The sequence below is a fragment of the Lagopus leucura genome, unplaced genomic scaffold (assembly GCF_019238085.1).
Source record: "Lagopus leucura isolate 7727_CA_CO unplaced genomic scaffold, USGS_WTPT01 Super-Scaffold_100001, whole genome shotgun sequence".
Classification (NCBI taxonomy): Eukaryota; Metazoa; Chordata; class Aves; order Galliformes; family Phasianidae; genus Lagopus; species Lagopus leucura.
The window spans coordinates 58,409,010-58,433,074 of record NW_024962262.1 but is presented as its reverse complement, the minus strand read 5'-3'; the positions used below and the strand labels follow the sequence as shown (position 1 = coordinate 58,433,074).

The 24,065-nt window shown below is 42.1% G+C and overlaps 1 protein-coding gene across 1 annotated transcript; it reads right to left on the bottom strand.

Moving 5' to 3' along the window:
• Positions 1-916: 916 nt before the first annotated feature.
• GRPR (gastrin releasing peptide receptor) lies at positions 917-23,709 on the bottom strand. Its single transcript, XM_042868348.1, has 3 exons — positions 23,291-23,709; positions 5,314-5,665; positions 917-1,309 (listed from the first exon to the last, which is right to left on the bottom strand). Exons 1-3 carry the CDS (start codon positions 23,707-23,709, stop codon positions 917-919), a joined length of 1,164 nt encoding a protein of 387 aa, XP_042724282.1.
• Positions 23,710-24,065: the final 356 nt, after the last annotated feature.

Sequence of the window (24,065 nt, the reverse complement as noted above, 5' to 3'; positions counted from 1 at the left end):
TTCAATCTCCCCTTTTTTAATTTAAAATGATTCCCCTCTGCCCTATTACTAATTGCATGTGTAAAAACTCACTATCCCTCCTGTTTACAAGCTCCCTTCAAGAATTGGAAAGGTGCAGTCTGAGGTGATGAAACACATTCACTATCTCACATCTTGAAGGCAGGAAGAGCAACGTTGTGATGCCTGGAAAATGACATGCTGTTTCCTCTGTGACATGGCAAAAGCGCACACATTTGAAAACTGTAAACATATTCCAACTCACATTTATTCACATTACTGCTTTCACATTGACGTGGCGCAAGACAATGCTCATTTCAGATGGGGCTACCAACATACCCCAGTAAACTCTTGATATCTTTCACACCATTAATTAATACTGTACTCCTAACATTAATAAATACTTGAAAAGTCTGTAAATGACCTACAGTGAACTCCTTTGTAAAAGTGTTTACCTTAGTTAAAAAGATTTATTTTGGTGTCAAAAAATGTCCTGCCAAGAACTGCTGGATGCAACTGCTGTTCTGATGAATTTTGTGGACTGGTATGGTCTTTGTCACTGCTGTAAATATGTCTGAGTTTGGTGTTGAGCAGAAGAAGCTGAAGAACCATCAGAGGCAAACTAGATTTGATCTTGAGACCCTCACTTCACTCCTGTTAGAAGCATCAGGTCTTGAAGCCACACAGCCCATCCAAAAACTCTTGCGGGCAGGTGCTAATGACTTGCTGCTCCAGTCATGCTGCAGCCCAGGATGAGATGTGGGATGCTTCCAGCTCCCCTGAGTTCTTTGAGTGCATCAGACTTCCTTGTAAACACGTCTGCATGCACACATGGATATTAGCACTACTCATTATCCCCACAGAGCAGAACTAAGCAGCTGCACTAGGCATGCCATGCAGCTGTCCCTGACTACGTGTTTCAGACATAGCCTTCATGGCAGACGTGGTTGCCATTGATAAGGCTGAAGGTGGCCAAAGAGTGGTTGGTGCTCTTTAGGGAGGTCATTCGTGTGGTGCTCCTGGCCATGCTCTGGGAGCGGATGAGGAGGCGAGCTCTGCAGCAGAATAGCTGGTTGTTGAACTGTTTCCGAAAGCTCTTGCTGAGCAAGTAGAGTGCAAATGGGTTGACGCAAGAGTTAGTGAATGCCAGAATCCGAGCACAGATGCTGGCAACAAAATGCAGCACTGAGGTGTCCACCTCTGAGTAGTGATAGGACCGGTATAAATAGATGATATGAGTGGGAAGCCAGCAGAAGGCAAAGAGGCACACAAAGACCAGCACCGTCCTGGCCAGGCGTTTACGAGATTCAATCTGGAAAAAGAAAGAGAGATGCAGGTTAGTAGTCCCTAGATTGGGCAAGTAGCTGTTTTTCCCCAGTGCTGCACTTTGGGGGTTAGCAAATGAAACCTGCACTAGCTACTCATATACAATATATATATAATTTGATGTAAGCATTATATATTAAAAAGCATTATTAGTGTTATTAGTATTATAAATATTGTTATTAACAGAGTAGGGGACTGGGATATTTCACAGAGCACAGAGGCAGGACTTTCTCCCTTAGGGTCATGTGGGATACATACACAAATATGCTGCCAGCAGCTCACAGCCTTTGAAGACCAAGTGCGGCGTTCAGAGGCCGAAGGAGCTGGAGATGTCACTGAGATAACACTGAGGCAGCAGCAATATAGACCCTTCAGTTGGAAGAGCTGGGGCCAAAAGGAGCAGGTGGATGTAGGTGGTGAGAAGGTGTATGTTCACCTCTCTTAACATAACTGGATTTACTAAAGGGGAAGGTGCTTTCATGATTCAGCCAACATGCAGTATAACCTTCACACAAACAAGTCACATTTGTGTTTTCCTACACATGCAGGCTTGGACTCAACCCAAAGTTACTGCTCAGCTGAGGGTAGCTGAGGTAAACTGTACCTGATCTTTTGTCCACCAATGCTGCATGCTAAGATAACACCACTGAAAAACATATCTTTCCTCCTGACAAACATGAGAGTTATGAGAAAGGTCACACAAAAGGAGAGGATGGACAGCATTATTCACAAACACTTGTTGGACTACACTCCTGGCTGGAAGAGGATAGCCAGAAATGTGAAGATACGACACCACTACATTTTCAAGGATCACAACGCTTGCCCGTCTGGTATTTCCTGTGCCTCTTCCCAGACACTTTCAGAAATTTGCTGTCACCTGCTTCTTGTACCTGAGCATAACCTGAATGGCCTGAAACTTTCCCCAACCTCGTCCCCTCTGTGCTTGCTCCTGCCCTGGTGAGGCAGCAGTGCCAAGCCAGGCTCCCAGCCACCCTCCATCCTCATTCACCTTCTGAGCTGCACAAGCAGATCAGAAACAGCAGCTGACAAAGGCCTGTCTTTGATCAGGACAGCTGCAAGCAGGGAGTAGGCAGGAGAGACCTGAAGTGCCCATTCTGACTTTATTTTGTGCCCCTCTAATGGCACCAACTGAAAATTAACCATTGTGCTTGGGAAGGACTGACATTTACCAGGTGATAATGTCTCCAAAGAGAGGGCTGAAAATTAAATCCTTTGCCAAGAGGCTCTGCACGGCTAAGCCATATATTCTTTTAAATGTATCTTTAATTTGATACAGGGCTATTGAGGCCACATCTGCACTATAAAGAAAGGAAGCAACACAATAAAGAAATCAATACCAGTTGTTTCAGATGGAGACCTATAGCTCCTGAGTGCGCTGCAAGACAGGAATGATGGACTGGTGGTGCTAAACTGTAGCCTGGCCTTTTGCTTTCTGTGGACCTTTCCCCCAAAACTAAAGGGAGAAAGGGCTGCTTTTACTACTCACTTTATTGTCACTAATCAAAACGGTCATTAAATCAGCAGAAAAATGATCTCCAGGGAAGAAAGATTTATACACATTCAGAAAAGACAAAGAGAAAAGGGTTTCAGGGATCACGCATCATCTCATGGGCAGAAAACACATTTGTTTCACCTCAACACCAGAAGGCTACAGGAGATGAAATTACTGTTTCATGTTATCCTGAGGTGGAGATGTCAGCCTGATGCAATTACGTGGACAATCATTCAGCTGAAAAATGGTTTATATCAGTTTAGTTTTGGTTGAAGAACCCCTCAGTTAAAGGCAGGGGATCTGTCAAGGCAAATAAGTTGTTCAGAAACGAGTTATCCTGTTGTTGCTTTCTTGCTTAGACAAGCCCAAGGCTCAGATTTGTTTCAGGTTATGCACTGATCTGAAGCATTCAGTTACACATGCGGGATTTGGATTTACCATAGCAGATGTCTTTTTTTCTCCCTAGAGGCTTACAAAAGGAGTAGGCAAGAGTGAGCAATCTCCAGTAGAAAGCCAGGACTTAAGTTGGCCAAATCCTAGCAAAGTCACCTCATTTTGTGTAGGGTATACACATTTTCAGCAACACATTTTCAACCAGAGCATGAAACTCCCAGCAGTCCCTGACTGTGAGCTCTGCAATGGGATAGTTTGGGGAATTAAAAAAAAAATAAAACAAATACTCCCGGGTGACAATAACAAAGGTAATCTTGATTTCAAGGGTACAAACGGAAGGCTAAGAGTCTGCATCAGTCCAGAGCAAATGTCCCACATAGGTAAATCGGATCAGTCTCAAGATGAAAGTTGAGGATACCACCTACCGGACTGGAAGATTGACCACTCTGGATCATTAGAGGGCATATAACAAGTGGGATGGCTTTTCCGATCAACATCATCTCCAGTGGAGACCACAGAAAAAGAAGCATTTTAAGGAGGAGAAATATAACAAATGAAAGGTTTCAGGGAAAGAAGTTGGACCTCTCCTTTTCTCCTGAGATTTCAGCCTGGACTGCAGTCACACCCTCTACAAGATGTGTAACTTCAGCACAACTGTTAGGACATCACAGAATCACAGAATCACAGAATCACAGAATGGACAGAATTGGAAGGGACCTCAAGGATCATGAATCTCCAACCCCCCTGCCACAGGCAGGGCCACCAACCTTCACATTTCATACTCGACCAGGCTGCCCAGGCCCCATCCAACCCGGCCTTGAACACCTCCAGAGACAGGGCATCCACAACCTCTCTGGGCAGCCTGTTCCAGCACCTCACCGCTCTCTCTGTAAAGAACTTCCCCCTGACATCCAACCTAAATCTTCCCTCCCTCAACTTAAAACCCTTGTCCTGCTGTTATCTACCCTTTCAAAGAGTTAATTCCTCTTCTGTTTGTAGGCTCCCTTTAGGTACTGAAAGGCTGCAATGAGGTCACCCCGCTGCCTTCTTTTCTCCAGGCTGAACAAGCCCAGCCTGTCTTCATAGGGAGGTGCTCCAGTCCCCTGATCATCTTGGTGGCTCTCCTCTGGACCCTCTCCAACAGCTCTCTGTCTTTCTTGTACTGGGGCTCCAGACCTGTACACAGTACTCCAGATGGGCCTCACAAGAGCAGAGTAGAGAAGGACAATCACCTTCCTGTGACCCTGCTGGCCATCCCTCTTCTGATGGAGCCCAGGTCACCATTTGCTTTCTGAGCTGCAAGAGCACTCTGCTGGCTCATGTGAAGTTTTTTGTCTATCAAGACCCCCAGGTCCTTCTCCACAGGGCTGCTCTCAAGACTGCTCCTTCCAGTCTGCATGGATGCCTGGGATTCCTCTGGCCCAAGTGCAAAACCTTGTACTTTGCTGTGTTGAACCTGATTAGGTTCACCCAGCCCCACCTTTCAAGTCTGTTGAGGCCCCTCTAAAAGGCATCCCTTCTTTCCGGCATCTCACCATCCTACTCAGTTCTCTCTCCTGACGACCCTCCATCTGTCACCATTCTCCAGCCTCCACTTCCCCAGTCCATCTCCAGCCTGTACTTTCCCCCAGCATAGTATAACACCAGCAGATGATGTTGCTGTGTCCCATTTCAGCCCTGAGGACTGAATTGGAAAGCCAGAATTTCCCTCTACATGAAGAGAGACTACTTAATGGAGCAACTCTTTCTCCTAGGTCCTTTTTTATACAGAAACTTTGAGAAGTTTCCTACTGTGTTACCCCTCAGCCTCAATTTCACAACACCACCACCAGCTTTATCCTTTCTCCTGCATCTTAGTCAATACCTTCCCAGACATTGGCATGAATCCACTGCTGTGCCATGGTAACTGCCCTGCCAAAGTCTCTGAACTTAGGAAAATTAGAAGATTACTGTTGTGACATAGTTTATGATAATCTATTAAAATTAGCACAGCAGCTGCAGTTTACTTTAGTGTAAACTTTCCTATGTGATCTCTCTTTACTTGTTCATGGGAATTGTGGACTTTTGAAGAAAGTAGTCTCTACCTGTTTCCTTACGTGCACATTTCCTTCCACAGGGATGTTGTAAGCACTCCGGATCAAGTTCTTAGCAATGAAATAATAATATACTGAAATGACAGACAGAGGAATGATGTAAAAGATCAGAAATGATGCCATTGAGTGGATTTTGGGATGCAACCCATCAGAATGTGGGTAAGGAGCACAGCTGATGAAAGTTTTATTAGTCCCTTTGTCATGGAAAGGGTGTAAATCTGAAAACACTGCTTCAGGAATGGCAAGGAGCATGGATGCAATCCAGATTATAGCAGCTCTCACACAAATTTTCATCAATGCATGGGATGCTTGGATCTCCATTGGTCTTACTATAGCTTTGTACCTAAAAAAAAAAAAAAAAAGATAAATTATTTATTGACATCAATGCTGATCATTTATAAAACTAAGGCATTGTATTTTTGCTCATACTTAACAGATACTTTCCAGAAAAAAAATTACTCAAGACTGAAAATGGTTGTAATTTTAAATTTTGCCATTTTCAAAAGATTTCTCATTTTTAAGCAGTGTCACCTGTTCTGAGTCCATCCACTTTCATGTGTATTGGTTCTGGGTTCATTTAATTTGTCATTTACCCAACAAAGCACAGCGCTGCACAACATTAATAAGTATGAGTCCAGATAGGGTTAAGATAGGATATGCCACCACAGACTTCTCTTGAAAAGCGTTACAGCAGCTTACACCTCACTGACAGATTCTGTTGAAGGAAACTGGATGGGTTACTCGGTTTGTGGACTTTGCCACACATTTCATTTTGAGCTGTATGTTGGCCTTTTGGAAGCAAACTCTGATGCTTTCTCAAGCTAAGCTTTCTGTGTGTAACAGAGGCAGCAAGTATGAGGTTCTGCACTGATTTAACTGGGTAATTGCCCTATTTACAGAACAAACATGTATTCAGCTTCTAGTTAGAAGAAAAATCCTGTTTAATATACCTGCTATGTTACATCATACACATATATTTACATATGCATTTATATTTATATTTATATATTTTTTTCTGTAAAAAACATAAAAACACACATAAGAACATACATACTGGCATTTACATTTGCATTGTGGATGGTCACACACAGACTTCCCAGAGAGTTGGTTGATGCCCCATGCCTGTAAGCATTCAAGAGGCATCTGTGCAACGCCCTAGTTAATATACTTAAAATTTTGCTTAGCTATGAAGTAGTTAGGCAGTGCTCTTGATCATCTTTCCCTTCCCCTTTCTCCTTGTCTCTCTCTCCTTCTCTCTCTCCCTTTCCCTTTCCTTTTCTCTTTTATCTGGACGTCTTGTCACCTGCAGATGTTTCTCCATACAGTTCCACAGGTGCCTCATGTAGATGATTTTTCCTTTAACGGACTGCAAACACTTTCCTCATTAGTTTTCTGTTTAACTGCTTCTTCTCAATATCTCCAATTCCTCCTTACTCTAGCTATACAGCTACAGTAGACAAACAGTTTTTCCAGGCTTGCTTAGCACTTCTTTAACTTGCACATTGAAGCTGGATGGGGGTTAAGTGGTGCCATATAAAAAGCACAATCTTCCAGGTCAATATCATAATCTCAGGTGAAGAAAACCATGGCACACGCACAAATACGGTGTTGCAAATATTGCAGTAATTGAATGGATGAGCAGGCAGATTAGTAAAAAATGCAGCTAAACCAGCTCAGTTTGCAGTTTGCTTCACCAGAAAATTGGCAGAAGCACTAGCTGAGCGTCTTCAGTAAAGTCTAAAGAACATAAACACAAAAGAACGTAAACATAAAAACAAATTACGATATAGTCATAAATTTATTTAATTCAAAGCTATTTCTGTAACTGTTTATTATATGCTCATCAACATGGCTTGTCAGTGTAATCACTTCAGGGATTTTCTTGCATATTGTATAGCCAGCTGAGAGAATATTTTCCAGTATTAATTTCTAATAGCATGGACGAATGGAAGTATATAGAGAAAGAGTCTGTTAAATTTCTATTAACATTAATAGATTGGAGACAGAAAATTGATCCATTTCAAGTTATTAGTACATTTTAATTGGAGATGTCATTTCCAAACAATATAATTTTGAAAGAACGTGATTAAAAATGACTAAGAATGCTGGCACTGATAATTAGGCATTTAGTATGTTTTATAAAGCCTGCTATGACAAATTTAGAAAAAGATGTGAGAGACTTTTTACTTGCAAAGGGCTCTCTGTAGAGGCAAATCATGAGGTCAAAAGCACAAAAAGGTGAGACAGGAAAAACAAAGCAAGAAAAAACAGGTTTTGAAGGGGTAGTTTGTCAGATGTAGGAACACAGGTGCATGTTTCCTAAGGAGCTTGAAGATAGAATCAAATTATTTTGTTGACTATCTCCGTTACATTTTTTATGATGGGCTAACTTATTCAGAAACCTCCAGTGATTGTGTTCATCTGAGTATTAATGCTTAATTGCTTGGCATTGATCTGGTGGGAGTCTTCATTTCCAGCTGCCTTACAGATGATCAATGGGCGCACCCCCAAGTTATGTTTCATAAGTTCTGCCTCTCCACATCGGCTTTGGTTCTGGACAGTGGCTGCAGAGGGTTGCTCTGTTTGAGAGCACAGGGCAGTCATGCAGGAAGGTCAGTCCCCTTGGGCTGGAAGGGATGCTGGAAGATCTTTCTGTGTTGGTTGCTCCTGAAGTGAAAAATCTGCTACTCCTCGTGGGTTTCTGAGGGGGGCTCAGAAAATCCTTTGTGAGCTTATTTTTCCACACAGTTTAATGATAGAGTCAACACTGAATTTTATAATCTAGTTGCAAATCTTTAAGAAATGCAACAAAGTAGACTGGTCTTGAACAGCACCTAGACCTATTTTTCAGACTTTGTCTTTTCAGCTCATATATCAGATGTTATCCTGAACCTTTCCACAATTTTGTCCACCACTATTTCTCTTTTTCAATGAGATAATCTTTTCTTGTCCCCTATCAGCTTTATATCAGTTGCATGCCCAAATTCTCAAATACCAAAAAATCCCAAGCTCAAAGAAAGTCCTAGTGGCTATTACCTTTCCTGCTAAATGGCCAGTCCTGTGCAATTGAGAACAGGGCTCTCTCCTGTTCTGCAGACACTGCATCTCTACCACGGGTAGTGGGTTTTGTGCTGTCTGGACATGATGGTGGCCAAGTTCTCTGTCAGAATACTGAGCACCATTTTCCTGCTTTGCACAGTCAGATCAGCTGCGGTCAGTTTCTCAGGAACTTATCATCTCTGGAACACTTCCAGTTTTCTGAGATAGGTTGCTGTTTGAGATATAGGAAAAGGCTAATATGTGCCATTTACACATCCAGCAAATGTATTTTCATAGAATAGTAGACTCTTCGAGGTTGGAAAAGACAACTGAGATCATCTAGTCAAAGCGCCAACCCATCACACCATGCCCACTAACCATGTCCTCCATTGCCACATCTAAACATTTCTTGAACACCTCCAGGGGTGGTGACTCCACCACCTCCCTGGGCAGCCTGTGCCACTGCCTCATCACTCTTTTGGAGAAGAAACGTTTCGTAATATCCAACCTGAACCTCCCTTGGCACGACCTGAGGCCATTCCTTCTCAGCCTATTGCTATTACCTGGGAGAAGAGGCTGACTCCACCTCACCACAACCTCCTTTCAGGCAGTTTGTAGAGACTGATGAGGTCTCTCCCCTGAACCTCCCTTTCTTCAGACTGAATAATCCCTCAACCACTCCCTACTCCTCACCAGTTTTGTTGTCCTTCTTTGGACATGTTCCAGGTCTTCCATGTCTTTCTTGTCTTTCTTAGGGCCCAAAACTGAGCACAGTACTTGAGGTGCGGCCTCAACAGTACTGAGTACAGTGGCATGATCACCTCCCTGCTCCTGCTGGCTGCACTATTTGTGTTACAAGCCAATATGTCACTGGTTTTCTTGGCCACCTGAACACATTGCTGGCTTGCATTCAGCTGGCTGTCAACTAACACCCCCAGATCCTTTTCTTTTTTTAACTCTTTACAACATGCTATTTTGTCTCCTAAGAAAGGAACAGACTGAGGGTAAGGAGCTGAGGACTGACTGAAACTGAATGAATCAAATCTATTTCTATGTGTCTGCATTAGACCATGGAGATACCATACATCTCAACTACTACAGCTGGTCCAGTGCAGGGCATCAGCCTAGGTGCCCTCTATAGTCAATGGAGAGAAAGAGGCAACTCTGGAGATGATTTCTTCAGTTCAGAAATAGGTACCTGAGAGGAATGGGGTAGTAAGTCCTCTGGAGTTGCCCTTTCTCTGCTTTCCATAAGCAGAGACCAAGTAGTAAGATAACAAGTTTCATCACCTATTTTAGATGGCTAAACCTAGGAGTAAGTTTGAGATATTTGACGTTCCCATATTTAAAATACAGTACTTGAATAATCTAATCAAAATCTCAGTTTGTCTGCAGTAACTCTACTCGTGGCTGTGTATTCATCACCTCTGCTTGCTCTCACTTTGAGTTTCTGAATGATATGATACTACTCTTTTCCAGCAAAGTCATTCCCTTACACATTAAATTCCCCCATATATTTAAATAATTCTTCTCAGCCACCAAAATCCAAAAGTATGACTCATGCCTTGCAACAAAGACCAAAACTTAAAAGGAAAAGCATACCTTCTGATGATTCAGTTGAATAAAAGATGGCAGTTAAGAATCTGTGTCAACTCCAATCTCTCCAGCTGTCAAAAAGCCCAGGTGAAAATGACTGAGCTGCTGATCTCATAGGAAGTAAGAAAGAGATGCTGACCTTTACAACTGCTCAGTCTTTGAACTTATCTCTTCCTACTGTGCTTGCTAACTAGCAGCCTGCCTGGCACAGGAGGTACCAATGACCTTCTGCTCAAGATGGTTGCAAGCATGTCCCTGTGTCTCATGGTTTCAGCTTCAGCCCGCACTAAGAAATTATGCATGAGGTTTTCTGAAATGCAATTAATACAATCATAGGATAGCCTATATAGTAGGTCAGAGTTTTAGCTAGTATAAGCACCAATTTGTAAGACTACAGCAGATCGTTAGCAGTCTACGAGGTGCTGTGAGAACTCACCCTGACGTGCAACCCTCTCAACTGCTGGGTGGCTCCAGTGCTGTCCCTCTCCTCCAGGTCTGCCTTCAGGTCTCCAGGAGAAGCCTGATCAGAGGGTTGCTTCAGTGCAGTGACCCAAGTAATGGAAAGGGCTTGTGTAAACCCATCACTCCTTACTGCAAAATGGTATCTCTACCATACAGGACTGACAGAGCTTTGGACCAATAGTACTTTGAAAGTGAAAGCTGCTCTGGTACAGCATATTTATTGCAAGAATTCAATGACATATAATGCATGATCACTTCTTAATCTAATCCCAACAATCCACTTCTTAACTTTTGTGAATTTTCTTTAACAGCTAGAATTTAAAACTATGCCAGTGCATGCCTCACCATACAATGCTGAAAAATATCTTATAATATCTTTTAGGATCTCTTCTGAGCTCCTTGAACACTTTTTTTCTCACAGCTGAGACTACTGAAGTGACAATAAACCACCTAAATGTGGCACTTGCACAAGGTCTTTCAGTGGTAAGCACCTTTCCCATTGAGGTTAATAAGTCACAGAAACTGAAATACAGTGTCATTATCGTTGTGTTAGTAATAATGTTACTGATGTTAACACCATGCAATGTACTCCGAAACTTGGATTATGCAAACATTGATTAATACTGTACAGTTAGTCCCAAAGCCACATCTTCAATTTTAAATTAAATTTTAATTTTTTAGTTTCATCATGAAAAAGGTAAGGGTCCAAATTGATGCTAAGGTTTCCTAGATGCAGCTTCTCTGCTGGCACAAAGTGTGCTAGCCATCTCTGTGCTCCACAGCTGAGACAAGAAAATGCACACCAGCTGAAGTATGAATAGCCTTTGCCTTCAAAGTCATATTGCCTGTATATTCCTAAACATGCAGATATGAAGACTGCATTTTCTCTTCCACTGGAGGAGTAACTATCTTATCCCCAAAATGTCACCTCCAGTGCAACCTTCACGTTTTTTTCTTTCCACCTTCACCAGTTAATAAGTTCTGCACCAGAGGGCGGTAGGTGCAGAACAAGCTCCCAGGGCAGTGGGCATGGTCCCAAGTAACAGTTCAAGAAAAGTTTGGACAACACTCAGAAATATGGTTTGAATTTCTGATGGTCTTGTGTGAAGCCAGGAGTTGGACTTGATGATCCTTGTGGGTCTCTTCCAACTCACAATAATCTGTGATTCTATGATTCTATGAATTTACTTGCTGCCTGCTACCACAGCTACAAAAACTAAATTAAAACAACAAAATAACAGAAGGAAAATGGGAGGCTTCCTTTGGATTTCAAATTAATGAACTCCTTATGTCTCACTTTCTTTCTAGGGAGGTGCCTTCATGCTATGTGGAGAAGATGGTGCTGTTGCAGCATTAGCTTTCTTTCCTCTTCTATGATTGCTTTGTTTAAATGTTTTCCCCCTTCCCTTTGAGCAATTAAAACTAATATGAATGTTCCGTATAACATTCCTCACTGTACACCTGGAAAGCATGAGATGCAAAAAAAGCAGCTTTTTTTAAGCTTGGAGATGTCACTTTCTGAGGCATTTTTAAATGTAGCATGGGACTGCAGTTGCTGACAGTGGTAGTGGGGAAAAAATCTTCCTCCCTCATTGCAACACAGGCAGCTCTTCATACAAGTGAGTAACTGCAGGAGGTGTTCCTGGTGACATCCCTTCCAAGGCAAAAATGAAGTCATACTGCATGTAGCAGGACCTTGTGACTCTGCAAATACTCTTGCAAGAAATATATAAAGAGAAAATAATCCTCCATATCCTTCTTAATAGGATATGGGACAGTGTCCCTCAAAAACAGGTTAGCAAGAGTACTTTAGAATCAAGGAACTTTTTCTGCAAATAGCATCACCTACTAGGAGCTCTTGGCTCCTACTCCTAAATTTTCATCACAATTTAGGAAAGAAACGCACTGAAAATTGTTCCAATGAACTTTCAAAAGCCTGGCCCACTTCTGCTTCATTGCCAACCACACTGCATAGACTGCAGCAGGCTGACAGAAAGATTAGCAGTATTTCAGATCCACTTTGAGGTTTTTCTCTGAAGGAGAAAGCCACTTACTAACTTTTGGATCTGTTTAAAATAAGCTCTATTCGAGAAGCTGGGCAAATGTGAACCTAAAACTTCAATAAAAAGCAAGGATTAGTTGGAATGGACTGAAAGGACTGAAGCCTTAGAAAAACAGTCATGTAAATTGCTCTGAAGTAAAAACTTTGAGTTCTTCCCAGCTCTACAAAATGAGCTCCTGAAATTGCAACCAATTCCTATTGTAATGATGGGAGACAGAAGACCTGCCTCCTGGTCAGCACATCCCCAGATTTTTTCTGTTCCCACTTCTAAATGAAAGAGGGAGAAATTCTGTACAGTTCACAGTTCATCTGTTCCTATTTTTAAGCTTACCATGTGCACCTTGATCTGGTCTTGGCCTACAAACAGACTGAATGAAAACCTTATTGAAAATCTGTAATTATGTTCTGCTAGTATTACATTATTGATTTGTTCACATAATATGCAGGACTGGCTCAATTACCATGTAAAAAAGACTCAAGCTAAAGAGAAAAAGTTGATGCTATGCAAAGGCTGCACAAATGAAATATATGGAGCCTTGCTGAAAGAAAAGTTTGATTTTGAAAACCACAAAGAAGTCTTAATAAATATTAGAAGAAGTTTATGAGAAATGTAATGTCCAGACTTTCTTATTGTTTCCACCATGAATACTGTGAATATTTATAGCTCTGAAGAGAAATAATTGTAGAAATCCACAAAGTTTCTGGACTGTAGAACCCATCAGCACATTCTGGCAATCTATTTCAGGTCTACCTGCTTTCTGTATACTTAGTAAATTTATCATTATTATGCATGACTGCTGGGTGAACACTTGTTATTAAAAACTTAAGTAAATTGCACACAGGCACAAAGACATCTCTGATGGACTTACATGCATTAGCAGGTACAGTCCGTTTCCTTTCTCTTCCCATTAACTACATTTGAAATGGAAAGAAACCAGATGCAGTGATGAAAGTGGTGTAGTTCTTACTTTTCAAGTGTGTGTTCAAATTTTAATCCATATACCTGTGCACTCCTACATCAGTCTGAAATCTGAATGGATGGGAATTTCAATCCAGGTATGAGGTCTCCATTAGGATGAAGTATTTTGCAGAACTTTAAATTGCACTACACCTTGCAAGTAAGAAAACTTACATACTAACCGTTTAATAATGACTGTGTTATTCTTAATCATGACAGTCTAGAGCACAAAGTATTTCAAAAATTAACTATACGTATGGAAAAAGAAAAAATGGATGTAAAGATCACTGAAGAAAACAGTGAGTGTCCCTGGGCAATGCTGTCCTTCTTAGAAAGATCCCTTTGCACCTAGGATATATTTTCCCTGCAGGTGATGCTCAGTCAAGCCTCCAAACAAAACCTTGGTTCCAAGTCAAACATTTCAGTGGCACCAGCCTACATGCGTGCAATTGTATGTGAGATGTGCCGTTTGAGGGAGGGCTGAGACGATCAGTTTTATTTCTCCCAGAAGCACAAAAGGTAACCTAAAGTATAGCCTCTTAAAAAAAATATGTATGTGTATATATGGGGTAATTGCTGGATATCTCTGTTCCTGCTACAGAATTCTATTAGAGTTTCTAAAAAATGGCAGTTTCTCAGCTCCAAAAGTACTGCTTGTGATGTGCAATGAATCAATATTGCACTTTGTTCTGACAGAGAAAGCAGACTGCATAACTGACCTATACAAATTAGCAGTTTCTGATCCTATAGCAGCCATGCTGTGCTTATCTTTGTCTTGTGGAAAAAGTACATTTAAAAAAAAAAAAAAAAAAAAAAGGAGTAGCAGGCTTCCTGCCTGTAGAAGTAGTTGTCAGTACAACAAACTGGAAATGGAAAAGTAAAGTGGATGATACTAATGATACATCAGTAGCTGACCCCAGCCTTCCTTATCATTCCCACCTTGCCCTGAGAAAACTGTTAAGGGCAAAAAACTGCTCTGAGTGAGAGAAAATGAGGAGTTGCACTAAAACCTCAAAGAAGTAATTAAAAAAAAAAATCAATACAGAGCAGATGGGAAAAAAAGCAAAAGTAAATGACAGCGAATATTGGAGTTTAAAAATGTCGGTGTCTGATAAGGAAAGCTGGAGGAGCCAACAAAATATCAAAGGTCACTGTGTGACAGACAAATGCACATTTTTAAATACACCAGGAACAAAAGAAAATCATTAAATGGTGAAGATATGAACACTGATGGAGACAGGGTGAGAGGAAATTGCTAGGTATTTAAGACCAAATGTGGAGGAGGTGTTTGCAGCATGTGTGCAGAGCTACAGTTGTGGTAGAAAAGTCACCAGCTGTATTAAAGAAGATGTGAGCCAACATCTGCCAGCATAAAACATTTTCACACTAGCAGGCCTGAATAATTTTCACCTAGGAGTAATGAAGGAAAGATCCAGAGAACAACTGGTGATAAAATTTTTTGCAAATCTTGAAAAACTGGAGAAATTTCCAAGAATTGAAGCACTGGTTTACACTGTGTCCCCTCTCACATGCCTTTACAATCTCTGCCACCCTCTCATGCAAGGTTTAAAACGGATGTACAGGTTGAAGACAGGGGAGCTGCAGCTGGTGGGGACCTACAGCACAAGGGTCACCTCAGTGGGTCATCAAATATGCCAGTAGGAAGGTAACAGTGAGTGGAACCATTTCTAGTCTGGGTTCTGAGAAGGTGCTCTAGCTGCAGTGCTATTTATTATGTTTATCAGGTGCCCTGGGCACACTATAAAACCTCTTCTGGGAAGGTCTGCAGATGGCACAGTTGTTAACCAGACTGTAAAAGAAATATTTCAGAATCATTGGGATAAACAGCCACAGTCTAACAGAAGCCATTTTAACTCCTACAAGTGCAAAATAGTATGTAAAACACTCAACTGAGCAAATTATGGGAAAAACAAAACAAAACAAAACAAAACAAAACAAAACAAAAAAATCCCAACAACAAACAGCAGGGGAAAAAAAAAAAAAAAGAGAAAATCTTTTAAGGGAAGAGAGGACCAAGACTTTGGAATGCTTCTTTTTCACCTGACAAAATGAAGTGTCCCACACCATTCTCATGGTGTCAAGGCTTTAGTGCAATCAGCACATGAACTAGAGAGTAAAAAGCAGTGAGCTATGCTTACCTAATGCTTCTGCCCTTTCTGCAGCCTTGGCAATAACAAATGTCTAGGAGACCATCACCTCCTTATTAACTTTTATGAACTTTTTATGAACGCTTAGCCATGGTAGGGCTAAATGGTCCACTGCTATTTTTGATTGTTGTTGTAAATTAGGTTGTTAATAGCATCATGGAAGTGATAGTGCCTTTGGTACCTCCAGCACCTCACAGCATGTAGGACCATGCTGAATGGTCTGTCTGTGTTACTATATGCTTTTAAGAAGGCTGTGGATGCCCCACCCCTGGAAGCATTCAAGGCCAGGTTGGATGGGGCCTTGGGCAGCCTGAGCTGGTGGAGGGCAGCCCACCAGGGCTTTAAGGTCCCTTCTAATCCAAACCGTTCTATGATTTAATGGTTCAGTGATTTAGCATTCTATGATTCTATAATTCTATGATTCTATGTCAAACACCAGGAAGCATTTTGAACAGTCTCTCTTAAAAGAAGATGAGATTAGAGAACACAGCTTTAAATTAGTCTAGCTGGATGATGTTTCTCAAGAAGCCTTGATCACCACATGAAGGTATTTTCATGTGAAAAAATAAGCAGGAACAAGGGATATTTCCATTCTACTAAGAAAGGCACAATAGTGAGAGGTCAGACAAATTTATATTTGAAATATGACAATTTCTAAGCAATGAGAATAACAATATTGAAGAGAAATGACAGGGAAAAGGCACTTTTTGTTAGAATAATTAGAAAGTTCTGCAGTGTCACTGAGATGATCTGTTTTAATCCAAATTCCATTATATGTGCAGAAGCCTCTGTGCTGGTGAGAAGACCAGCTGAACTGGTTGGCTGGAGCTATCAGTGCTGGCCCAGTTCCTGCCTCTCTGGCTCTTCTGTATCATTTGAACAGCCGTGACTAAATCTCATGCTTCAGAACTGTTTGGAGGTACAAAGAAACAGTTTGGGCTCTCAGGATGTCATGGTGCTGTCTTCTGTCCTGCCTTCCTACACAGCTGCATAGTCTGTAGGCAGAGGACAAGCAAGGACAGGATGGACAGAGATCTGGCAGCGCTTTTCACTTTTATGCTTGGCAAATTTCTGCATTCTGGTTAAATTGATCCCTTGCCTGGGGTTGACAAGGTAATTTTCTGCGAGTGATGCCAGATTTTCTGCCTTTCTCTACAGCAAATATATACACAAATATGGTAGCACTGGATGCCTCTTGGTGCCCCACTGCTGCAGGGGTCTAGGCACCACCTGCATTTCTGCCCAAGGCACAGGTTGGTTTCAGAACTCTGAAATTCCCTGTTTGAACTGATCAGATGATACAAGAGCAAAGCAAAGAGCCTGTTGCAGAGAGAAGCTTGGACAGGACCTCACAACCCCTGGTGACCCACATGATGTGAGTGAACTAGGCATGTGGGTGTGGAGCTGGTGAGAGGCAATCCATGGGGGATCTGGGCTGTCTCTCAAGACATTCCTCAAAATAAAAACAGGTTATTGCAGAGGCTGTCTGCAAGCAAAGCAGCTGTAGGATGTTTCACTTTGCTACACAAGCCAGCTTTTTCAGCTTCTGCTCTTTTTGGCCAGGCTGTTGTTCACATCTGAACACCAAGTACAAATGCCTATGCTGATGGGAAAGCTGATGGCACATTCTCCATGTTCAGTTGCTCTCCTTGCTAACGGTGTGTACAGCACCTCGTGTTGTGGGACCATGACAACTGATTGGGGATTTCAGATTTTACTGAAATGTAAACTATAGGCAATCCAAATTTTCTTCCTCTTGACTGCTTAAATATTGACACTCTCCAACACATTATTACTGACTCTAGCCTCGGATTTGTGTGCCAGTTCACTGATATGAACAGGAGCTCTAATTCCTGGTTATAGAATTGCATATATTGTGTTTTAGCCATCTGCTCTGGCTAATCAAAATACTCAGAAAGTTTGTTCTGTTGATCTGTTTCTCTTGGTACAGATGGATGCAGGAGCTTAGGAAATGAGAGCTAAAAACAAGGGTGTTGACAGTGTTTATATTGTATTGACATAGTGGCCAGCAACACAGGATCTAAGACTTTGTGCATTGGCTGAAAGAGATAGAATCATAGAATCCTTAGAGTTGGATAGGACCTTTAAAGGCCATCCAGTCCAATTCCCCTGCAATGAACAGGGATACCACAGCTACATCAGGACGCCCAGGGCCTGATCCAGCCTCGTCTTGAAAGTCTCCAGGGACAGGGCAATCACCACATCTACGGGCAACCTGTTCCAGTGCCTCACCACTCTCACTAAAAAAGACCCTTTCCTTACATCCAGCCTGTATCTACCTTCTTTAAGCTAGAAATCATTTCTCCTTGTTGTATTACCACAGACCCTGATAAAGTGCCTGTTTCCTTCTTTCCTGTAGTTCCCCTTTAGATACTGAAAAGCCACTATCAGGTCACCCAAGAGCCTTCTCTTCTCCAGGTTGTACAGCCCCAACTCACTCAGCCTGTCCTTGTAGATTTTCCATCACTTGGATCATTTTTGTGGCCCTCCTCTGGACGCATTCCAACAGGTCTGTGTCTCTCCTGTACTGAGGACTCCACATCTGAATAAAGCATGTATCTCTGAGCATACTTTCTGCCATTAGCACAGGAAGAGCAGTGGCAGGGCCACCATAACAGCAGCATGGATCCAGTGGTGCCTCCCAGTGCTTCACTGAGAAGGAAGTCTTGGGGATGGCACCCTAAGCCCCTCAGGATTTCCCCTCTGGTATGGAAGGACTGATGTTCTGGGTAAGATTATGTCAGTGGATCCAAAATATGCATACAGGGGTATCATTCTCCTTATCTGCACTGAGCACACTGAGGGTTGTCTTGGTCATTTCTCAGTCACAATTTTAAAACCATCCTGAGGCTGCACAATAAACTGCAACACAAGTAAATTGCCCCAAAATAGAGTCATGGAATCATTAGAATTGGAAAAGACTGTGTAGTCCAACAACCAACCCATCACATAATGCTCGCTACCATGTACCTCCATGCCACACCTAAACATTTCTTGAACACCTCCAGGGATGGCGACTCCACCACCTCCCTGGGCAGCCTGTGCCACTGCCTCACCACTCTTTCTGAGAATAAATGTTTCCTAATATTGAATCTGAATTTCCCCTGCTGCAACTTAAGGCCTTTACCTCTCATCCTATCAACAACATGAAATCATTTTGGCTTTCCATAGCTTTATTCTCAGATAGCACACCTATTCTCCCTTTTGTGGAGATATAAATAGAACAAATGGCCTTTCATATAGACACTACTCGTTCACTGGAATTGTACAAATTATTAAAGGTGGGAGCTGGAGACATCCAAAGCAGAAAAAGGATGAGTCCACAAGCAAAGTTTTTGTATATTCAGAAACATCTTTCTAGAAATCCTGGATCTGTTTCTTTCCTTCCACCATCACTATTTTTTTTTTTTTTAAGAAAAGGGTTGTGTGGGTTTTTATTTCTTACATAAACAAACTGATATATGTGTTCAGAGTAACATCAGGTGGTTTCAGCTGTGATCTACTCCCAGGGAACCAGGGCAGTGGGAAGCGCCACTGCAACCCTGCATCCATCCCTGCATCCCAGCAGTGACGGCAACATTTTGAAAAGTTGTTATCATTATTAATGTCCTCATCATTATTAATGTCCTCATTCCATTTCTTGGAGCTCCCTCTCTATTGCAACTCCTGCTGCCTGCAACTTGTCTCTGCAAGGTATGCCACCTGATGTCAGTTTGTGATGCCATCCCACGTGTCTCCCCATGCTAAATGCCACTCTCTCCTCTGACTGGCTGGCAGCAGCTTCAGGCAGCAGGCATTCCTGCAGTTTTCCAGCAGTAAAATCTGGATAATCTGAGGTGCTTAAACTAAAGATTCCACTTGAAAACTCCAATTATGCTTTACACACGCTGCTGTGTGCTTGTAAAAACAGCATTACCTCAGGAAGGCTTCACTGCGTGAACACTGTGGTGTTTCGATTTTTTTTTAATATCTCAGTGAAACAGTGGGCAAGTATGATTGGTGCCTGACAGCTTGGGTAATTTAAATGCAAATGCCTAAACTTTGTCAGTGATGTGAGAAACAGTCAATTAAATAGAGACATCTCCCATGACAAGGGTAATTAAATGGGCTGCTTTTCCTCTTACTGTGCAAAGATTTTCCTTAATTTCCTGCCACTTGCTGAGCCAGCTTTCCTGCATGGGCTTGCAGCCCAGGTGTGACTGCTTGTGCACCTCTGTACCTCCCTTTACACAGGAGTAGGGCAGGAAGCCAACTCATGCTCCCTCTTTGCAGGGATGAAGAGCAGCTAAAGAAATCTGCTGTCCTGACAGAGCAGAAGAGCTGCTCAGACAGATGTAATTCCCCTGTCAGCATCATCTGGAGCCCTTGTAAAGCACATAGACCTGCATACACAAGCATAACTATTTGTTTCCTTGCTTTGTTGCTTAGCCCTGTTGCCTTATCGCTCCTGGAGGGCGACTGTAAGGACATCACAGGACTTAACCCTGCCCTGGCTGCTTGGTGAATTCGTCAGGCTCAAAGGAAAAGTCCTGCAGTCGGCTCCCACAGCTCTTGTAAATGCAGCTAGAGTTTTCATTGAGAAAGGTTTGCAAACGAGCAACCAATCCTCTGCGTAACCTCTGGGTCGTGGCTGGTCAAACCACTGAGCTGCTGTGGGTACTCTGTGATGGAGGCTGACACTGAACTCAGCCTCTACAGTCATCAAGAGATGATAGATTTGGTGTTATTGACCCTACTTAATGCATGATGAACTGGAGATGGAAAGAGCGAAAGTCTACCTCAGGAAGGTACATCCTTCAACCCATGGTGTGGGCAGAGCACAGTGTACTAAAACGAGGCCCCTCAAATTCAGAAGGGGATCCGAAACAACCAAGATGGTTTGAGCATACTCATCTCACTCCTCTCCCCCATCATGTATTTGCTCAACACATTTACCCATTGATTTTCAAACTGTGTTTCAGTAGTCATCTGGGAACAGGTGAACACTTTGGGAACACTTGCATCACACTCCAGTGCTTTTCTTTACACATTTCTGATTTCAGAGATGCCAAATCTCTCTCCTCCTCACATACCGGCATCTAATCCGTACTAAACAGGAAGGCTTCCTTTATCCCCATGGAGAGAGGGAGAGATCACAACACAGTGATTCAACTTGTCTCTGGAGATATCTTTCTCCAGGGAACAGAGACATCTTGTTGACTACCCTGGAGGGGCTCCTTCCTTCAGACAGAAGAAGCCAAGGGAAATGAGCTGTGTCTGAACAGTGTCACATCCTGGACTCCTGATTCCTTCTTCTACTCTGATGTCACCACTGTACCTGTTAGCTTCTACAGACATTTCCCTGTATGGCTGAGCTGGCTAGCACCCCACTTGCAAGGCCACATCTTACCCCGGATGTGGTCTGCTATGGAACTGCTACAGGCTCCAGGGTCAGCATCTCTTCGCTCCAGTGCTGATTGCCCCTCCAGAGACCCAGGCTGTCATCATCATGCTGCTCACAGCCAACTCACATCTTGGAGGTTTTCCCTGTACATTTTATTTTCTTAATGATTCTGACATGATTAATATTGGGTCTCAGAGTTCAGGGTGAGAGTTTCCAGAAAATAAAAATAGAATATTGATATGTGAGCTGATAAAATATAGACCACATTATTCTTTAAGAGAATTATTCCGGCACTGCTGTTAATATAACAAAACAAAGGCTTCAGTAAACATAGATAAGACCTATTTGTGGTTCAGTGAGCAGCAGTTAAGATTCATAGACATAATAAAGCTAGGATTTTTATTATCTCCTTCTAACTGGACAACAAATGCATTCAAAGACAGTAAAATGGTCACTTGAAAATGAGAACACGAAGTCTTCTTTTACACATGACTATCTCCATTATGGCCAAGTGGCACGAAAAACGCTGTAACTTTTTCTTTCCCTTCCCCCTTCCTCTCCCCTCCCCAGTGCAGCATGAGAATTAACACTGTTCAGATTAAGCTGAAGTTGAGAATTTAAGGTCACCAAAACCTACATTTCCACAGCTGCTCTTTCTTGTGTTGCTGATTTGTTTCAGGTAAAAAACCACCATTTATGTGCTGCCCAGTAAAAGCATTTGCAGTATTTACATTATGCAGTGCACAATCAGCAACAAATCTCTCTAATATATCGCCTTTATGACACATCTCTCTTTTCCAAATGCTTTTTAGAACAACTTAGAGGACTGCTTTGGAAAGATGAGTTTCTTGGAGAAACACTTATTGTTTTCCTACAATTTTCTTTAGAACAGTGAGGTTCCAGCTGTCACAAAGTGCAGGTGATTCTTGAGAGATTGTACAGTTTCCCCATTTTGCCAACACTTTCACAGTAAATGTTCTGAAGACTTCTGTCTGCACATTGCCATGTTTGCCATCTGCTACTGGGGCAGACAGTATGATTTCTATACATTATCATGGAGGAGTTGAGCTGCTGTGGCTAGAAAGCATATTGGCTGTTCTGTGTGTCTGAAACACGGTGATCTGTTTTCACTGAAACCCCATACAGTTTATACTGAAACTACCCTGAAAACTGAGCAAAGTGCCTGTTATTTTAAAATAAAAGGCTGAGAGACACAGCACAGCATGCAAGGCACTGCTTAACACAAGGCTATTTCCACTTCTTTGTGACTCAGAAACTGTCCTCAGGACTTTTTGAGCAGAACAAAATTATAAGGATCTCTTTCTCACCAGAAATATTACTACCTCTGTGAGATTTCCTAAGTTTAACATAGTCATAATGTGTTCCACAGTCTCTTCTGAATTGCCAGTACTAGGAGTAAGATGTCCTGGCCTCTCCAATGGGCACAGGAGTTCCTATAACAGACAACAGTCCTGTAAGTACCTACATTCTTTTTGGATAGCGAGGCTTAATGCTTCAAAACAATATTCAGATTCAAAGTCTTTTGAATTTAAATCTGAATGCTCTGAGATAATTCTACAGATCCTCACAGAAATCCAAAACAGAGATGGATTATTAAAAGTGTACCACCTGCAGAAATGGAACTTTTTTCATACGATCTAAAGCAGCATAGTTATTGCATGTTATTTTCACCAAACTTTATTGGAAGACAAAGTTTCCAAAGCAGACCAATTATAATTGACTAAGCAGTAAAACATTTAATAGAGAGAAATACACTGACTGCAGCAAACTGAGATGCCTGACTTCAGGCATCTTCGCTTGAATACTTTGAACATATTTCATGAAATATGGCCTCATTTGTGATTAGCCGTAAGGAAGTAACACACTAGAAAGAATTAACTCTAACTACACTTCAAATTGCTGCTGCAGTGCCTTTACACTTCATGAAATATGCATCAATTATCTTTTTTTGAACAGCACTATCTTTCAGTTCAGCTTCATGAATCGCTGCTTTCTCTCCCTGGGCTTGACTCACTCTTGGTGTTCTTTTAATTAAGTTGGTCTATTTGCTAAACTGCACAAACATTTAGTTTAACCTAGAAAAAGTTACCTGCATTCACAAAACTCCTCGAGTTTTGTGCTCATAAGCACTCGAAATTAAGTGAAGTTGCTCTTCGTCCAGTGCTAGGTTAAAAATGCCTCTAACGAGCAATTCTACCTGAAAAGATCCATTCATAATTGTGCATTTTACAAAATCAAGGCTGCAGCAGAAAGCTTACCTGTCAGCTGAGAGAGCAGTGAGAGTGAAGACCGACACCCCTACAGAAGTGAGCTGTATGAAAGGGATGAGCTTACATCCGATCCTGCCAAACAGCCACTCATCAGCAAGGTACCTGCTGGCATCCACAGGCACACAGGTCACTAACAGCAACAGGTCTCCCAGAGCCAGGCTAGAGATGAACAAATTGGGGACGTTTCTCATGGATTTCACAGTACAGAAGATCTTAATCAAAGTGATGTTACCGATAAGGCCTATCAAAATGATGATCCCGTAAATGGTGGGGATGGCGTAGAGGAAGGCTGGGTAGAACCACTCGTCGCTGAGGACGGAGAGATTTGCGCTCTGGTTGGCAGAGATGTTGTAGAGGATGAAGTTATCAGTTTCCAGGTCCAGAAGTAGGCACTCCCCAGATGCCATTGCCCTGCTTTCCTCTTTTCGGAAGACGACTTTCTTTGAAAATCCTCAAAAAAATTTTTTTCCTTTAATTTTCCCACTTCTTGGTTGCTTTAAATAGTCATAAGAGTTTAAAAGTCATATCACCTTGTGACACATATAAAAAATAAATAGAAGAAAAAGGCTCCACACATTGCTCAACTGTACTGCTTCTGTAAACTGAAAGGAGAACATCTTCTAGCAGAGTCTGAATCCTGGAACTTGCTTTTTCCTCATTGCCTTGTCTCGCCATTAGCTGCTCCTCAGCTCTGGCAGGCCAGTTATTACATCCAAAGACCAGTAAGTGGGAGGCATTTTCAGCAAGAAGGCTAGCTAAATTC